Source organism: Centruroides sculpturatus, unplaced genomic scaffold (genome assembly GCF_000671375.1).
Source record: "Centruroides sculpturatus isolate CEXI.00-Female unplaced genomic scaffold, Cexi_2.0 scaffold2225, whole genome shotgun sequence".
In the NCBI taxonomy this organism is placed as follows: Eukaryota; Metazoa; Arthropoda; class Arachnida; order Scorpiones; family Buthidae; genus Centruroides; species Centruroides sculpturatus.
This window is the reverse complement of record NW_019386418.1, coordinates 30,263-48,954: the sequence shown is the minus strand read 5'-3', so window position 1 is coordinate 48,954 and position 18,692 is coordinate 30,263. Positions and strand designations below refer to the sequence as shown.

General features: G+C 23.6%; 1 protein-coding gene across 1 annotated transcript in view; it reads right to left on the bottom strand.

Moving 5' to 3' along the window:
- The window catches only part of LOC111614907 (Down syndrome cell adhesion molecule-like protein Dscam2), a gene marked incomplete at its 5' end in the record, with an annotated part of 57,237 nt that overhangs the window by 9,110 nt on the left and 29,435 nt on the right, over window positions 1–18,692 (bottom strand). The window contains 5 exons of the mRNA XM_023356279.1: window positions 1,977–2,067; window positions 2,247–2,334; window positions 3,016–3,254; window positions 4,709–4,873; window positions 9,032–9,325. Of these exons, the coding sequence (XP_023212047.1) occupies window positions 1,977–2,067; window positions 2,247–2,334; window positions 3,016–3,254; window positions 4,709–4,873; window positions 9,032–9,325 (877 nt within the window). The remainder of the gene's footprint in view (window positions 1–1,976; window positions 2,068–2,246; window positions 2,335–3,015; window positions 3,255–4,708; window positions 4,874–9,031; window positions 9,326–18,692) is intronic.

The window sequence follows — 18,692 nt, the reverse complement described above, 5'->3', positions numbered from 1 at the left end:
AGCTATTTATTTATTATTTATTAATTTTTTTAATTTAAATTTTTTTGTTTAAGTATACTGTACATCTGGAGATTTAGTACAGACGACTAGTAAAGTTTCCCCATTGATGCATGACAAATGAAAGAATACGATAAATTAAAACAAAAACATTACCTTATTTTTCTTTAACTACATCATTAATGTTCTCTGAACAAAATTAAAGTCGGAAGCGGTAAACTTTTATTAAGAAAGGTAAAGTAATTTAATCAAAATCAATTACTTCATGTTTTTCTTAATTTTTTTTTTTTCATCTAAGGTCAGGAGATTTTCCATTAGTAAGCTTCAGAGATATTAAAGATACTGCACACTTTTCTAATTTATGAAATATAATTTATAGCTAGATCATAAACATTAAACAAATGAATTTAAAGTAGAATATATTCTGTATCTGTAAATGTACTTATAGAGCAAAAATTCATCATTTATCCGGAAACAGTTTTTCTTATTTTTATTACAAAATAAAAAAATCTCATAATATGTAATTAACATTTAAAAAATATTTTTATGTATTTTAGTATAAAATTTTTAAAAACTTATTTTTATATCATTTAATCGATTTTGCTTTTTGTTATATAAGATTGAATAAAAATAACAATTTTCTTAGAAGACTGCAAAGTAAACAAAGAAACAATTCTATGAGCATAAATTGTCGTTTATTAAAATTATAATATAAAATAAATATATATAAAACTTCACTAAACATTGATATTGAGGAATAAACAATATAAAGATATGGCTTTCTAACATTTTAACAGTTATAAAAGTAACTTCTCTCTGTCAAAAATTCCTTATCTTCGATTTAGATCTTTGTTTAACAGGAAAAAGTTCAATTTAAAATAACTATTTATTTCTTTAAATTTATTTGTGGTTAATTCAGAATCAGTGGAGAGACACTCAGATGAAAACATATTAAACTGGTTAAGGTATCTTCCTTTAATCTATGAATTAATGTACAAAAGTCTTTACATGGCAGTAGGACGAACGTCCGCACGTGTCGACAGACAGTAGTTCTAACAAAGGAACAGGTTAAGACAAAGGGTCATAAAACCTTTTGTTTGGTTATTGGGTAGGTCCCTCTAGTGGGTCAAATTGGTATGCGTCGAGAGTATCGACACCTCCCCTCAATTTGATATCACGGTGAACCTTCTATGGGTCCGATACCCATGTTGGCGACGCACGACCGGTGTTTGTTCNAAATTGAAGAATGTAATTAACTTTTTTAAATACATGTTTAAGTAATTTGAAGAGATACAGTAAAATTTACGGTTATAGGATGTTTGGGAGTTATATTCTTATGTATATACATTCAATCTTACAAAGTAATAATAAAATATTTGATTAAAAATCTTCTTTAAATAATTATTTCTTGAAAGACTGCTTACAAAATGAATTTTCTATAATTAAATTTTAACAATTTATAAAAAGGTTCATTAATAACATGAAAGACTGAGGATTATAAATGTGAAAATATTTTGAATTTTCATACAGTTAAGTATTAAATATTATGTATAACCATGTAAAATTATTATAAAGTACATCAAAACTTTCTTAGCTTCTTTAGTTTTTCTATTTTTATAAATAACATTTCAAAATCCTTCGTATACGATAAATTTAAGACAAATATTTTCAATAAATTCATAAATTATATTCATCTACTGGAAAATAATACATTCATACTCCTAATTTTATACGAAAAATTGATTTATAGTTTTCTCTGTTTTAAAATTCTCGATATATTGATTATAAAATACATATATACATCAGGCGAAAGAACTTACAAACATACGTTAAATTCTAGATTTTATGACAGGAATTCAATTTTATACCATTTTAACAATTAATAATCTTCAAGTTGTGTATCCAAAACATTGAATTTTTCATTTATAAATTGTTTATTTCCAGAATATAATTGATATATGGTAGATAATATGCATTACCTATCATTACTTTCAGGAATGGACCATCTATTTCCATTTAATATTTTGCTGTACTGAGCGCAACTTGCAGATGGAGTGGAGTGAGGTCTATCTGTAACAATGATTACAATTTAGTTTTTTTTCTAAATAATTACAAGTTTATAAATTAATATTACCAAAATTTTCTAGATAATAATTTGCCAGATTAAATCATTTAATAAGGAATTGTAAGCATGCAGTGAATTAAATTTGTGGTTTTCTTTATTAAAAGTATTAAAATTCTTTAAATACCATGATGCATTACATCTGTAAATCCATATCTAGCATCACCTTCTTCGTATTCTCGATTCTGTTTAGATTTATCATGTTTTTCATGTTTCTAAAAATATAATTCGAATTTAAAGCTTTAATAACAGATTAAATAACATTAAAATATTAAATTATCAATTAATACATTATCCTAAAAATTACTTTAAATTAAATTATTAAATATCTTAAGTAAATGAATTTAATATTTTAAATATTTATTCCTCTTAAATCAACGTTTCGAGTTCTTTAATTAATGAATCCTCTTTGCTAGAATGAACTTAATTAGAAATTTAAAAATAAGGAAAAAAATATATTAAATTTATCAAATTTTATTTTAAAAATTATTAAGTAAATTTAATGAAAAACTATTAATTTAATTTTTTAAAATTTTACTTTAAGTTAATTTATTTGTGTTTTAATTTTGAGCCATTTTAAGAATTTTAGAATATAAACTTTTTTTTTAATTTGAGGAATTATTTAAAAAATGGAGTAAAAATTACAAGATTTGTGACTGTAGAAGCAGAAGAAAGCAATTTTAAGTTATTAAGGATTTTATATCCAACAAATTCTAAATTAAGTTTTGAAGAAATAAACCAACGACCATCCTATTTTCTTGCTAACAAGATTTTGATATTGGATAGACGTGCAGCATTTCAGTAATGATCATTTTGTATTGGAAGTAGCAGATAAAAAATTGAGGAAAAAATAAAATAAAATAAAAAGATTTATAAAGTTATATCTGAGGCATTACTATATCATCACGAAGGGGTTGGGGTATGTCATAAAGATGCTCATTTCCTCTGATGTTTGGTCTGTTCAAACTTCTACATCTATCTCCATCGACTCTTCCATCATCTCTTCCAGCAAAAGGGATGTTACTAGTAGCATAAGGTGTTGGAAAGTAAATAGATTCCCTATTTTGATCGTAAGTTTTCTCTAATTCTCCCATCGCTAGTGCATCAGTTTTTGGATCTTCAGAATGGCGAACACCTAGATTTAAAAAAACATATTTGAAATTTAATGTATATTAATTTACTTATTTATCAAGTGGACATCACATATATATACTTTAAAAATTTCAATAACGTTAAAAATATATTTAAAATTTAAAAATTATAATTATATAAGAAGATTAGTAAATATAATCCTTCTGAAATATTTTTTAGTCATTTTATAAATTACATACATTTTTTATTCCATTCGATTATAGAAATTCCCAGAAGCTATAAGTAATTCGATTTATAAAAGTCAGTATAAAAAAACGTAATTTTAGATTAAAACGTTGAAAAATTGTTGAAAAAAAATAACAAAACGAACATTAGAAAGATTAAAAAGTACAATTTTTTAAAAAAATGAGTAAATCTTATAGAGTAGAAGGACTATTTTTACTATCAAATATATGATTAATATTAAGTTTCTAGGGCAACTAACAGAAATCAGTGTAGTGGTTCAAGTCTAGAACAGTTAAGGAGAAAATGTTTCTTTTAGAAGAGTGATCGCTGCAAAATATACACTACTTTTACTGTATATAACAGAAGAGATGCCATCAATTATAAGTTGATTTGGGTTAGCATCTTAATAATTAGAAATGTTAATGAATGATTGATATAGAAAAATATGATTTTCTAGAATATTTAATATACCAGCACTTTCATCTTAATTTTTATACAATCTCTTTATAATTATTAAAATTATTACGCTTGCAATTTGAAAAAAAACTGTAGACCTATAAATTCCCACTGTTGTCCGTCTGTCTGTCCTTAATGTCGCGAATAGTGTTAGATAGATGAAAGACGAGACCAGGAATGAACACCTTAGAAGTAAGAGGTTCCCAGATTAACTACATGCGAACTTTCAATATAAATCGGAAGTCATGTTATTTAAATTTAAAAATTTCCCCTCAAAGGTGTTAGATATAGCACCGGCACGACTCTATTGTTAAAGGAAAAGTATGATGTACAGGAACAAGACAATACTAATTTGAAGTGTAGAGCATATATTTTAAATTAAATACATTAAAAATATGATAAAAAATTGCAGCCTGGCATCATAACTGTTTAGAATTAATATTTAGAATTACACAGCTATTAACTAAGAAGTAGAAATTCTTTTAAATATTCATTTCTCTAAAAAATTTTCTCCATTTTTAAATTTAAAAAATTGAACCTTTTAATAAAATATAAATATAATTAAACTATTCGTAATATGTATCATTGTAATTTAAAAATAATTTCAATTATTGTAAATAATTACAAGATATGAATGTAATTTAATACTGTATAACATTTAAAATTATGTCTGTGTAGACATAATTATAATTTTAAAGAGAATTTTAAGTGAATTTAATAGGGAGAACATAAAATTTGAGAAAAAAAAAAAACTGAAAATAATTATTGTATATAAATGCATTTATTAAAATTAAAAAATTTAATATCAGACTTCACCTTCATAGAGATTTGTCATTCTTGGACTACGTTTCCTGCATATCAATAAAAAAACAGCAACAGATACAGCCACCAAAACAACAGCAGCACAGCATATTGGCACGATGAAAGAAAGACTTCTGTATCTTCTCGAAGGATCTGTTAGATTATCCGGTTGCACGGTTGCTAAATAATATAAAAGTTTGAAAGTAAAATCGATTTTAATAACCTGAAAATTCAATTTTTAATGGATCAATATCATTCAGACACAATAAACGCTCAAAAATTCTTTAATAAATTTTCAATGTTAGAAAATAGGGGAAAAAAAATAATAATTGTAATATATTTAAAATATAATTATAATGATTAAAATGCTAAGAGCATGTTGCTAGTAGTGCCATCTAGTAAATTAAAACGAAACAAATATAATTAATTTAATATTAATTAATTTTTTTTATTTCATTAATAAATAATTATTATTATACTTTATAGTTAGATTATATTTTTCATTCTTTCATTTTAAATAAAAAAAATTAATGTAGCATTTCAAAAAATCTGATTACTTAAATATGCAATATAAGATAAATGAAATGAATTAATTCTTCTTATTTAAAATTAATGCAAAAATCGAACATAATTTTCCTTAATATTTAAGAGAAAAAATATATTTTTTTAAAATAAAGCAATTTATCTTTTAAATGGATAATTGAAAGAATAAATATTTTATTTTTATGACAATTTGCAATGGAATTTTAGAAAAATACTTTTTCTTCCTTCTTAAAATTTCTTCTATATATTTTGAATATTTCATGTAATGTCATTTCTATAGATTTATTCTAGAAGATTACTTTTAAATAAAAATATAAAATTGTGCAGCTACACTGTAATGAATTCTTTATTTAATAAGCTTAATTAAATTACATATAGTTTTAAAAATTTAACTCTTTTCTGAGTGTGAAAATGTGTAGTTGTACAAACAAAATTTACAAAAAAATAATGCTGTAAATCTAAATATACCTTTTATATGATAAGTTATAGCTCAATTATAAAATTTAAATATAAAAAATTATATTTAAATTGTTACAGAACTAATTTTTTTCTTTATATAACGCTTAGATTTGACCTTTTATTAACCTTACAATTCAATTTACCATACTATTCTGGTATCAATGTGTCAAACTCAAAGAAAAATATTATCCCATTCTCCCTTAAATTACATTATTAATACCTACTAAAAGATTTAAAGTTAGAAAGAACGTTTTCTATTTAATAATTCTTGAAATTTCATGATAAATGATGCATTATGGTGGGTAGGAAAAACTTCAGTCTTTTAATAATTTAAAAACTTTTTAATGAATGTTCTATTTAATATTTTAATTAAAAATAAAATAAATTGAAGAAACAGAAATCTATAAATACTAAATTATAAACATTAGAAAAGAAAATTTCATTATAAATGCAGTACATCTCTCTTAAAATATGATGTATTAAACTGTATCGTTATTTTTGTAATTGTTAATTTATTAATTATTAAAATTCTATAATTATGAGTTATTATTTTAAAAAAATATATAACAACACTATAACACTTTTTAAAATCTGTTTCTTTAATCATACCTTCTCTATAATTTGAAAGAGCCTATGTGAATTATAAAGACGATTACTCAAAAAATAACTTGATTTTTTGCATAATTAAATATCATTTATAACATTTTTAATGATGTAAAAACATTCAAAAATTTCACAGATTTCTTTTTGATTATTTTTCATTAAGTTGATCTTTGATTTTTGTAAGAATAAACTCTTAAATGACATTTATTATGCTGTGTTTTCATGGATTATTCTAGATTTTTGAAGAGCTGTGCTCAAGAAGAACGAAAATGTTATTTTTAAATATCTTTTTTAAAAGTTAAATTTTTAAAGTAAGATTTTCTAAAAGAGATATAAATTTTTGTTGTAAAGAATTAGATCAAATAGGAAAGTGTATTTTTATATATCTATATATTTTCAAATTCACATAAATTAATTTAATCATTATCCTATAGTTTCTAAGCTATTCACTGTGATATTTTAATAAATTATTCAGAATTATATGATGTCAATTCTCGTTATTAAATCATGTTTATTAGTACAACAAATGGTACAGTCACGAATTAGCCTCGAACACAGAGAATGCGCCTAAATTTTAGTGTTTGATATAAGAAAAGTAATTAAAAATGTTCATTTGTAATTGACCTGTGTCTCATTTCATTTATCTGAAGTTCTGGACAAAAATCATCCTCTCTCAAAGAGGCACAATTTTCACATTAAACTGCTTATATTTAGATTGAATGAAGCAAAATATAAGCAGCTAAATTCGCATGATTCTTCTTGAATCATGCGAATTTAGCAGTTGGAAAAGAAATCGTTAATAAAAAACGTTCAAAAAACTGGGCAGATTTTGGAACTATTTTGACCTATTTATGAATCTTGAAGGAACATATGTTACAATTTTCATACGTATTATCTAATTATCTTATGATTTCGTGTATTTTAATAAAAAAAACTAAATGTATTTTTTAAATTTTCCTACATGCAAGATAAGCAGGTTTGTGATAAAGTATCATTACTTATAAAAAATAAATAATGAATATAAATAATGACATAGATAATAAATCTTTGTAAATTTTAGATTTATAATGTTTGAAACTTAAGATATTTATCAAAAAATACCTTTATTCTTAATAATTTAATTGACATAAAATTTTTATAACTGTTTACAGTAATTTGAGAAGAAATAGTACATTGCCAAAGACAAAAATATTCGAAAATAAATTAAATTCCTTTTAATGAAGTGTAAATTATTTCTTTATTTTATAATTTTCGTATAAAATAATAAAAAAAGCAGACAAAATGGCAATTTATAACTAAATTTTTTAAAAAAGAATATAATTAAATTGTTACATTTCTTGCAATCTATACGCGACATTTTTTCTTCGAATTCCAGATCTAATTGTTTCTTTTCAAAGAACGTGGTCTAAAAAGCTAAAAATAAAAAGAAAATAAAAAGAAAATTTACCTTTTTCCCCTGAAGCTTTCAAGAAAACTAAATTATGAGAACTTTTCGCCTCATATATTGAATCCATCTTTGTGAATTTCATTGTTATAATTCAAAAAGTTTAACGCAAAAGTATTAAAAGAAATTGCACGATTGTGTAACTTAATTTAAGTTTACTTTCTAAATTAATTATAATTAATTTTTAACACAAATTAGAGCATTAAATATCATAAATTTTAATACAATTCACATATATTCAACAACACATAAGAATTATTTCATAATTCTGTATTTTTTCCAGACATATCCATATTAACTTTTAAAAAATTTCATTTAAGATTAATTTTTTATTTAAGTAAATTAAAAAAAAAACAAATTAATTCAGTTTACTCCAATTTTTGATATAAAAATTCCAGACAATTCTTAAAGTTAAAATATTTAATAAAACAAGAAATTAATTATTTATAGAAATGCAATATTGTACTTTAGGTAAAGACATTTTATTAAATAAAAAATAAAGGATTATAAATAAGAAAAAACAATTTAATTTAAAATATTTTTGGCCAGCTTTAATTTTTTTATTTTTTTGTTATAGAAGTTGTTCTATTACCTTTTATACATAAAGGATTTAAGGTCACATTGTTTTGAAATCAAATTAAATATATAGACATACCCTTATATATCTTATATATAAATATATAGAAAAAGTCTCTGAAGTTCAAAGAAATAATTTTTTATTTTTGATGAAAGAAAAGAAATGTGATTGAAAATCCTAGATTTATATATATAAATTACTAAATTTTGTAATAAAAAATTATCATCAATCTCAAATAAATCTTTAAAAATTTTATTTTACTAGCTCATTTTATAACGTAATAAAATAGTAATTATACGTTTTGTCTGATTTATAATTTAATTATAGATTAAATCATATTAAATATAATAATTTTTACCTGTTTTTAATTATTATGATTATTATTAACGAGATAAATTGCTTGTATTTGCGTTATTCAACAGAAGTTTATAGAATTTTCGGTATAATTTTTTTTTTATTTAAAAAAAAGTTGAAAATATTCTAATTAATGATTCTACTATAAATATTAAATAATTAATATAATTATATATGAAAAATACATTTTGAAATAGTTTATTTTAAAAATAAAACTGCTTTATTACGGTAAAATTTTAAACAGAAAGTAAGCATACTATTTTAGTTAAATTTTTAAAAATTCTATAAAAAATTGATTAAAAAAAAGCAGGGATAAAAGAAAGAGATTGCTGCTATTATTATTCTGATAAAAACTCACCTCCTGTCACAGTAAGAGTCGATACTAGATAATCGGCTTCTTTCACACCTACAACGTTGTGCGCCGACACCAATATGTTATACCAGGTTCCAGGTGCCAAATCAGATATCACTACTTTTTCTTGGTCAGAATGAATTTGAGAGGAGATAAGAATCCATTCTTGTTGTCTTTGTGGTTTATATTGAACTACAAAGAATTCTATAGGGCATCCTCCGTTTCTCCAAGAAGATAATCGAAGAATGATACTTGTAGCATTTCTATTTATCCAGCTTTGTGTTGTTGGAGCTATCGGTGCTGAGAAGAAAAAGATAAAGTGAATAATATTGAATTAATAAATAATACCAAATTAACAGGTTATACTGTAATCGTTTTTTATTTATATTATAACTATTTCCTAAACTATTTGGAAATTTATTCTTTGCTTGAATTAAAAAAATATCAATTTCTATTATAAAATGTTTTTTATAAAATACTATGTAATAAATCAAGTAAATATTTTAGAAAAATTATAGTCTATACATATATTTCAATTATATAACGTATAATTTTAAAATTGTGTAGAACCTTAGAAACTCTATGATTCATACTACTATTATAGACCAAAAAATCTTTCTTTTAGCTTTCCACTAAAAGAAAGATTTTATAGACAATAGTTGAACAATCCAGAAAGTATTCAGGAGATCTTCACTGACAAATTTACACCATTATCATTAGCAATTTCCATTTTCGGTAAGAAATATTTTCTCAGAAGTTATAGAAGATCTATTGAGTTATCTGATACCCTAGTGCTTTGCGGAGTAGATCTGAAAAGCTTGCTGATGGGAAACAGTTTGCAAACCAATCCTTCTCGACTCTGCTTCCTTTTTGTTGCAATAGAATTGATTTTGAAATTCAAAAAGTTTTACGTTGAGAAACCTATGATTTCCCGCCCCAAATAAAATACAAAAGGTTGATCTTCCGATAAAATCAAAGCCATCTTTCAAGTCTTTATAGATTTCGACGGAAAATCGTTACGAATTACTTACTATAATATTTCAATTTAAACTTTAAATGGAATTTAGTAGTTTTTTATGAAAGCAATGGCGAATACGTACAAGTGTATTCAGCATCTTTACATAAATAGCATACTGTTAGTGTATTGTACAGTAAAGATTAACTATGGTATATTTACTTGTGTTAACTAAGAACAGAATTTTGTTGATATCAAAGATATATCATTTAGTAGTTATTCCAAAATTGTGTGGCCATCTACCTTTTCATACAATAGAGAGACATACTGCAATTTTAACTTCATCAATCAAATTGTAATACTTAAATAGTTTAAAGATTCGTGATCAAACGACGATAAGTTGTAACTGCGATTGAACACGAATGTCGTTAAATTTGTAATTAATGAAGAAATCGTTTTCTTAATGATCGCACGTGTGTCGAACGACCAGAAGTCACCAAAGTAGCCAACAGTCTGTTCTCTCATCAATATCCCGGTGTTAAAGACATCATCTAACAATACCAGTTTCACTTTTCTAACAGTAAGAAAGTACCGTTAGTATTGTCGAAGGTCGACAACTTAAACAACTTTACAGATCTTTCACGACCATCTGGAATTGAGGAAAAACTTCACTTCAAAATAGTTTTTTTATCAATTAAATTTATAAGAGGATGTTGAAAGATGAACTTAAGACATTGAATAAAAAATGTGTGTGAGATGAACATTTTGTACAGTGTATATTGATAAATTCATATTGATGTAAAGAAATTCACGTAAATTGAAGTGATATAAAAATATTGAGAACTTGTACTGCAAAAAATAATAGAGTACTGTACGTCATCCTATATATTTACTGTAAGTACAAACAGGTCAAAAATTATATTTATCACAAACAAATATATATTTTTATATTGTATTTGTATTATATAAGAGTACATAGTAACTGTTTATGTTTACTTTTATTCTATAAAATACTTTCTTCAGCTTAGTAAACATTTAAGACGATTTTGCAAAGACAATAACATGAAGCATTTTTCACTTAAAAAAATAAAAAATTATACATTTTTTTCTGTAAAAATAATGTAACTTTTATACGTTTAATTTGGGCTATATTTCGGAATTTACCAGGAATCAAAATATTTTACAATTCGCAGTATTATGATATACATCACAGTGTATGGCAAAAAACACGGAATTTACGATTATACCTGTAAATATACCTTATAGAGAACAGTAATTTATACATTTTAAAAATATAAGAAATTAAGTGAAATATAATATTTAAAAGTTTTGAAGTTTTTGATAATGAATGTCCCCGCTTATCCTACCATATTTTAAAAATCTTGATCATAAAAATTGCTTCTATTTTATCATTCAACTATTTGCCCTGGAACGAATATCTCTTCGTTTCAAAATTCTTGGCATAGCCATCGATCTTTTTGGACGATCGGTACAATTCTCGGATTGACCACTCATCTCCTCTTCAAGATTCTCTTCCGAGTGGTTGCAATAGTATTACTATCCTTCTTATCTTCCAAACACGAATAATGCAATGTTTCAAAAAGATTGATCATATTCATGACAACAGTTACATGTCATTTGAAAATAAATCATCCTATCTTATTCACTGAAAGTTCATTCTTTGTAAAAAAAAAAAAAAAGATAAAAGTATCATACCTTTAATAAATGCATTTTGATTAAAACAAAATTTAAATTGATGTAATATAAAAAGATCCTCAAATTCAATTTTCACAGCCATCTACAACTGTTGGACAAAATACATTTTCCATTGTTAAATGATACATAGGAATATGTAGTTTGAATTTAATCGTTGTATAAGTTAAATGAAAATTTATAAATGATAAAGTTAAAGTTATTTTTTAACAAGAAAATTGAAAATTCTGTTTTTTTCCATCTTTCTCACAAAACAAAATTGTTAGGTTTATCTTTCTTATCTGAAACTATGCTCCTATGACTCTGTTTTAATGAACAGAACTAATACTAAAACAAAAAATAAAATAAAAATAAACTTGTCTTATCAAAAACACTTTAAATATTTTATATATTTTACTTTTCATAAATAAGGTTAAATATGAAAATGTATAATATTTTAAAACTAGATAAATATAATATACATAACTATTGTTCTCGAAATAATAATAATGAAATTCTATTAATAAAATATCTAATTAAATTTCTATTTATTCATTTAATAATAACTGTTACACAGTTATTCCTACCAAGAATTATATAATACATCCAAACAAAATTACAGGTATAACATACAAATAAAGATTTTTCAATACATAAAGAGATAGAGTTAATAATAGAATACAAATTATACTATTTATACAAAAATGAACACTGCAACAACTTAACGAACCAGCTTTAAAATTATACACAAAGTGCGAACGATACTATTTATGCTATTATTTTATTAGCTTTTTAATTAATACAAGTCTGACATTATTAACCTCAAAAAAATTCAATTGTTATTGTTGTTCAAGGGTTTTTTCTCCTTTAATCAATGAAGAAAGTCTTTTTTCTTCACTGAACGAAGGAATAAAAAACAAGTCCCAAAAAGATACTGAGCAGATAGGGTAAATGAGAATAAAATTCAATAGATGTTTATTTAATTTTTATTAAAATTGCTTATATAAAAACATTAGTATAAGCTAAGACAAATATATGTAATAAGCTATATGATAATTTCATTTATCAAAGAAATATGATTCGATATTATTGATATTTATTGAATCAAAAGTCTATTAACAATATGTCAAACATTAATTTGAAACAAAAATAGATTGTGTCCTATAAATTTGTGGCAATAACATTTAACGAAATTATAACAATTAATAGTGATTAATGTCTTTATTAAATATTATGAATTATTTTTATACTGTATTTTTTATTGTTAAATCGTATTTATAAGATAACTGTCAGATTAGTTACATGGTAGCACAGAGTTATTTTGGGTAAATTACGACAGCAATATGGCTTCTAACACTATAAATAATAGTTTTTTTTTTATTTTTATGTACTATTATTTCAAGAAAAATTTATTTTTAAAAAATTGCGATTATAAGAAAAATTTATTGTTCAAATTTGAAAAGAAATTAAATATTAACATCTTTAAATAAAAAAATTAATTAGATAAATGTATTATTAATCCAGTTGTAAACAAACAACATTCTAGAAATAACGATTTTGTTTTTCTTAATTTTTCGTAACATAAAAAATTAATTTTTTTAAATTGTACTCGTACAGTACCGTACATTTATTATGCTTTGGAAAAAAATTAAATAATCTTTGTAACACTTTAAAGGTTTAAACTGATTCTCATAAATGTTAACTAGCGAAATGAATTAAAACAAATTACAAAAAATGGTTTAGATTTCTAATTAAACGATGGAATTTTTGTTAGTCTAATAGACAAAAAATAATGCATTAGTTAGTAAATGGCCTATTTTTACTTTCCCAGGAGCAAGAGAAAAAATTAGAAGAATTGAACTTGTTCTTATTTTTGTTAAGTAATTAAATTTGTTACGTATGTTAAATTTAAACGTCCAGTTTTCCAGTAAGTTAAACATCTTTTACATCGAATATATATTTATATATAACTACAGATAGTATCTACAGTTACATATAAATGATATTAATACAAACTTTATTACTTAACATTTTAAAAACTATTGTCAACAATAAAACACATTTATCTTACAGATAAATGTGTTTTATTGTTGCAGATAACGCAGCAGTTGCAGATAAAAATTCAATAATAAGTCAATTAAAAAATTATGAAAATTACACGATATAAGCCTATATATTTATATTTATCTTTCATTCCGTTGAAAGTGTTGTGAATAGTTTGACGTCAATGACAACTTATTTAATAGTTATTAAAATATAGACTAACATACAGTATAATGTATACAATATTATACGAGTTATAATCGTACTACAACGTTACATTAAATTATATTATCACTATAATTATTACGATTAGCAAGATGTTAGTATAGATCGAAGTCTTATTATATATGGTCTGCGAAATGCGAAGTAAGATTCTACGAACTGAACCAAGCATTGTAAAATAAGAAAAAAATTTAGAAATAATTTTACAAATAATTTCAGACTATATTCTGCGATTTCTTAAAGAACATCTTGAATTTCTATAATGACAAGTGAAAAAACAAATGAAAACGAGCAATTATTTTATTGTGAAATCGTCACAATGCCGGCCTGCAATTTTTAATCATATTTTCAATTTATTTAATTTAATATATGTGATCTCCACCTGAAATTAGTAGAGTCTTGCCTTTGTACACCATACCTTTCCTTCTAGCAATACAATCCTTTCTCCCTTTGAAAGAAAATTTTTGAATTGAAATAACGTGGCTCCCGGTTTGCAGGTTTGCACCGGAAGTCATGATTAACGAAATCGGAATTTGTTTGGACACGTGGTTCTCTAAAGATCCCGTGCGGACTATATATCTGGAAAATAACTATTACAGTATATGGAAATGAATCAGCGTAAATGCCTATTTTGTGCAATAACGTGTTGGTTAATGTTTTTAAGTAATTTAAACATGCACTACATTATCTTCAGAATTATTAACGAGTATATGTAAACAAATCGAAATCTTGTAGCAGCGTGGATTAGTTCATAATGTACGACAACGTCTGTCTACAACGTTTAGATTCCATATAGTTTATGATATTTTGCAAACACAAGATTCGTCCGGAAATACAACATTTCGATAATCCGGCACCTACTGGAGCGCGTCGGATTAACGAATTTATACTGTAAACGGATTTTTTAGTAGGAAAACTTGAGAACGTCGTTCAAAAGTTACAAATTTTATAAAATAAGGCATTCGCTCTTTAAGGCAAACGCAGAATTATGGTTTATGCAAATTCAGTTTGATTCTTAAAGTCAAAAAATGTTACACTAAAGAATACGACAAAAATATGCTTTCCATTCAAAATATTTCTTTAAACAAAATGTTGATTTACTTTAAGTAATTCCTCGTTTGTATGACCATAAAAGAGGAATCACTTTCATATTCAGTATTATTAATTTATTCATATCTACTTTTTCAATTGAATTTCGATTCATTAGTTTTTGTCAGCTAAAACATGCACAAAAATAGTTTAAAATATATATACGTTTATATTTTACTAAAACGCTCTCTCTTCTTTTCTTCTCTTATCTTTTTCTTAGGGCCTGTGGCCCTTGCCCTTTAGTTTTTTCTGATCGGCTAGCGTCTTCTGATTGGTCGAACTTAGTGATGCTTCGAGTAATTAGCTCATGGTTCAGCTGACGCTCTGTCTGTTGATTGGTTTAGCTATGCGATCTCTCGACTGTTTGGCTTGTGATCGACTTCGGGTTGTGAGCAGGGTATAAGAAAGAAAATAGAAAAATGAAAGAAACAAAACAGCAGCAAAACATTAAACCATTTAAATTGATTTTCCCCCACATATGCATTGAGCTTATATATATCAAATCAGAAACACGAAAACGATACTATATCATAAAATTTTTCGCCATTAAAAAAGTATTTTCTTTACATTATGTAACTCCATAACTTTTAAAAATTGACTTTGTTTTTAAAGAAAATCTTTGCTTTCGACAAACTGCTTTGCTTAATTCGTGCAATTTCTTCAAACATTTTATATTCAAAATAAAATTCCTTTTTAAATAAAAACTTTCGGCTTTATTATGAACTTTTTATTACTCATTGCAATCCTCTCTCTTGATGTTCCTACAATTTTCAACTTTGAAATTTATGAATTTCTTTTAGCAATTGCTGAGGATATTTTTAAAATTGCTTTTAAAAGTTATTTCCAAGAGATTCTGTAATGAATAATTTAAATTTGTAAAATCTTTCTTTATAGTTGTATGATTAAGTTTAATATCGATTCCAATGACAGATAATTCAAAACATATGAAAAAATTTTCAATATTTTATATAAAATATTTTTAAAAGTCATAAACGAAAGTACAGTAAGTATTTCAATACATTAATCATCATACTAAATGAAGAAATGTAAATTAATTTTTCATTTCTGAGAAAACATTTGAGAAGTACTGTATGACATATAAAATCTATAAGGTAAATAAAAAAGATTTAAATTCTATCATTAATCCTAAATGTCAATAGATCTGAACTGATATAAAAGTAATTTTTTATTACAGAAAAGAAAGATTTAATTTAGAAATTTGAGAGATGTACTCAGAAAATAGGACAATTAACTTTAATGAGAGGAAGAAAAATAGTATAATTTTAAATATATTTTAATAAATCCAATACTATACAATTTAATTTACTAAAAAACTTTGACATTTGCGAAGTTTTTAAAACATTTTTTGTTGCTGAAAAATTTTAAATATCTTTTTTAAAAGTTAAATTTTTAAAGTAAGATTTTCTAAAAGAGATATAAATTTTTGTTGTAAAGAATTAGATCAAATAGGAAAGTGTATTTTTATATATCTATATATTTTCAAATTCACATAAATTAATTTAATCATTATCCTATAGTTTCTAAGCTATTCACTGTGATATTTTAATAAATTATTCAGAATTTATTATTATTTTTTAATAAACTATTTTAAATTAAGTTATAATATTTATGAAGTGTATGATGTAAACATAACTTCGTAAACTTGTATGTAAACATGAGATACTTTACGTTCGCTGAATAAATATATTTACTTTAAATAATTTATATTTTATATTCATGTATATCTATATGTATATTATATTCACATATTTAATTTTAATATAATTTAAATCGATTTTTCCATATTTTCAATCTAGGTTATGTCAGTTTAAGTATACAAATCGATAAATTTAAGTATAAAAACAGATTTTCTTCATATTTAAATCGTAATAATGAATTTATAATAATTAACATATAAATTGTGCGTTTCGGTTAAATCTAACGAAAACATTTCGATTTATGTCAATGTAAATAATTTAGAAATATTTAAGACTTTATGTTTAATAGAATTAAGCAGACAAGCAAAGAAAAATAATGATGAATAATTAGTGACAACAAATAAAATATTTAAGGACAATAATTGATTACAAATGTTAAAATTATAAATAATAAATTTAAATTAAGTTGAACATGTATGTATTTGGTGGTTTAAATAAGCTAAAAGTTTAGATATCTTTATTCATTATTTTAAAAATAAACAGAAAAATAATTAATATGAATATAAATATTTCAAGATTATTATAAACTTAACTTATTAAAATTGTATTAATTTAAATATGTATATGTAGCACGCAAAATTCACATAAAATAGATTCCACTCTCAAAATAATTATAGAATAAAATTAGTGAGGTAATTTCATTAAAAATTCCAACAATTCTCAGCATAAAATTTTCCTAAATAAACCTTTTCTATTATAAATAGATGATAATATATATTTAATATATAAATAAGTGGCTATTCATATCTTGAAATTCAGACATTTTCTTGTTTTTAATGCGAAATATTCAAATTAAAAACAGATCATTTTTAATTTACATTATTTTATATTTTACTTTAATTAAGTTAAATATTTAAAATTGAAATGTATAAAAAATATTTAAACTATTTATAATTAATAGGAAATTGCTGAAAACAAAATACTGAAATAACGAAAAAGATATTTTTATCACGAAATCAAATTTATTCTTATTTGCAATCATTAAACTTCATTAATGATACAATAGCTGAGAAGAATACAAATTTTTAATTGAGAGGGATACCAGATACTTAAATAGTTAAATTCAGCTTCTAGAATTTCACAGAAACTAAATAAATAATTGAAAATAAATATCTTTACTGAGATGAAAATATATAAAGTATTTAAAATATATTAGGAATAGTAGAAAGATATATTTAGAATCTAAAATCTTGGAGAGATCAGATCTAGAGGAAAGTAGTCATTTATCACAAGTATATAAATGTTATCCATTGTAAATCTAAGCGATAAATATACAATATCATTATTTATGATTTTGTTTATCCGGATTTTAGTTTTCATTTTGACTTCAAAGGGTGGACTGAAAAAATTGAGTAAAAATTCCAACAGGGAGAAAAAAAGGAGAAAAAAATTCATTCAAAATACTATTGAAGGAGTTCGAGCGTTCAAAACTAAATTGCTTTCTAAATTCTTCAAGTGCAATATTCACTTTTTGGATTCATACTCTTCAACGAATTTATTTTAAAAATGTTATATTTAGTTAGAAGTCAACGCGAAATTTTTTTGTATGTAATGATAGAACCTTCTAAAAATCTTATTTTCACAGTTAAAAAATGTATTTCCTAATATAAACTGATAAACACTATATATAGCGAAGAAAGTATTGAAATTCCGTAAAAGAGTAATTATTATCTTAAAATTTCTTCTTCCATAAAATGATGTGGTAAATTTACCGCTCTTTCTGAAGATTTCAATAACCACATAATGCATGCTTGTCCATATGCTATCGAAGCACGAAGAATAAATTTAAAATATTTATTTTAAACCATATCAATAATATATTCGTAAAATTTATTAATTAAATTATTATAATGTAAATTTTTACATGTAGTCTATATAATGTAGAAATTTCAAAATTTATAAAAGTTATACAGAGAAAGTAATGTAGGAATGATCAATATATAAATAC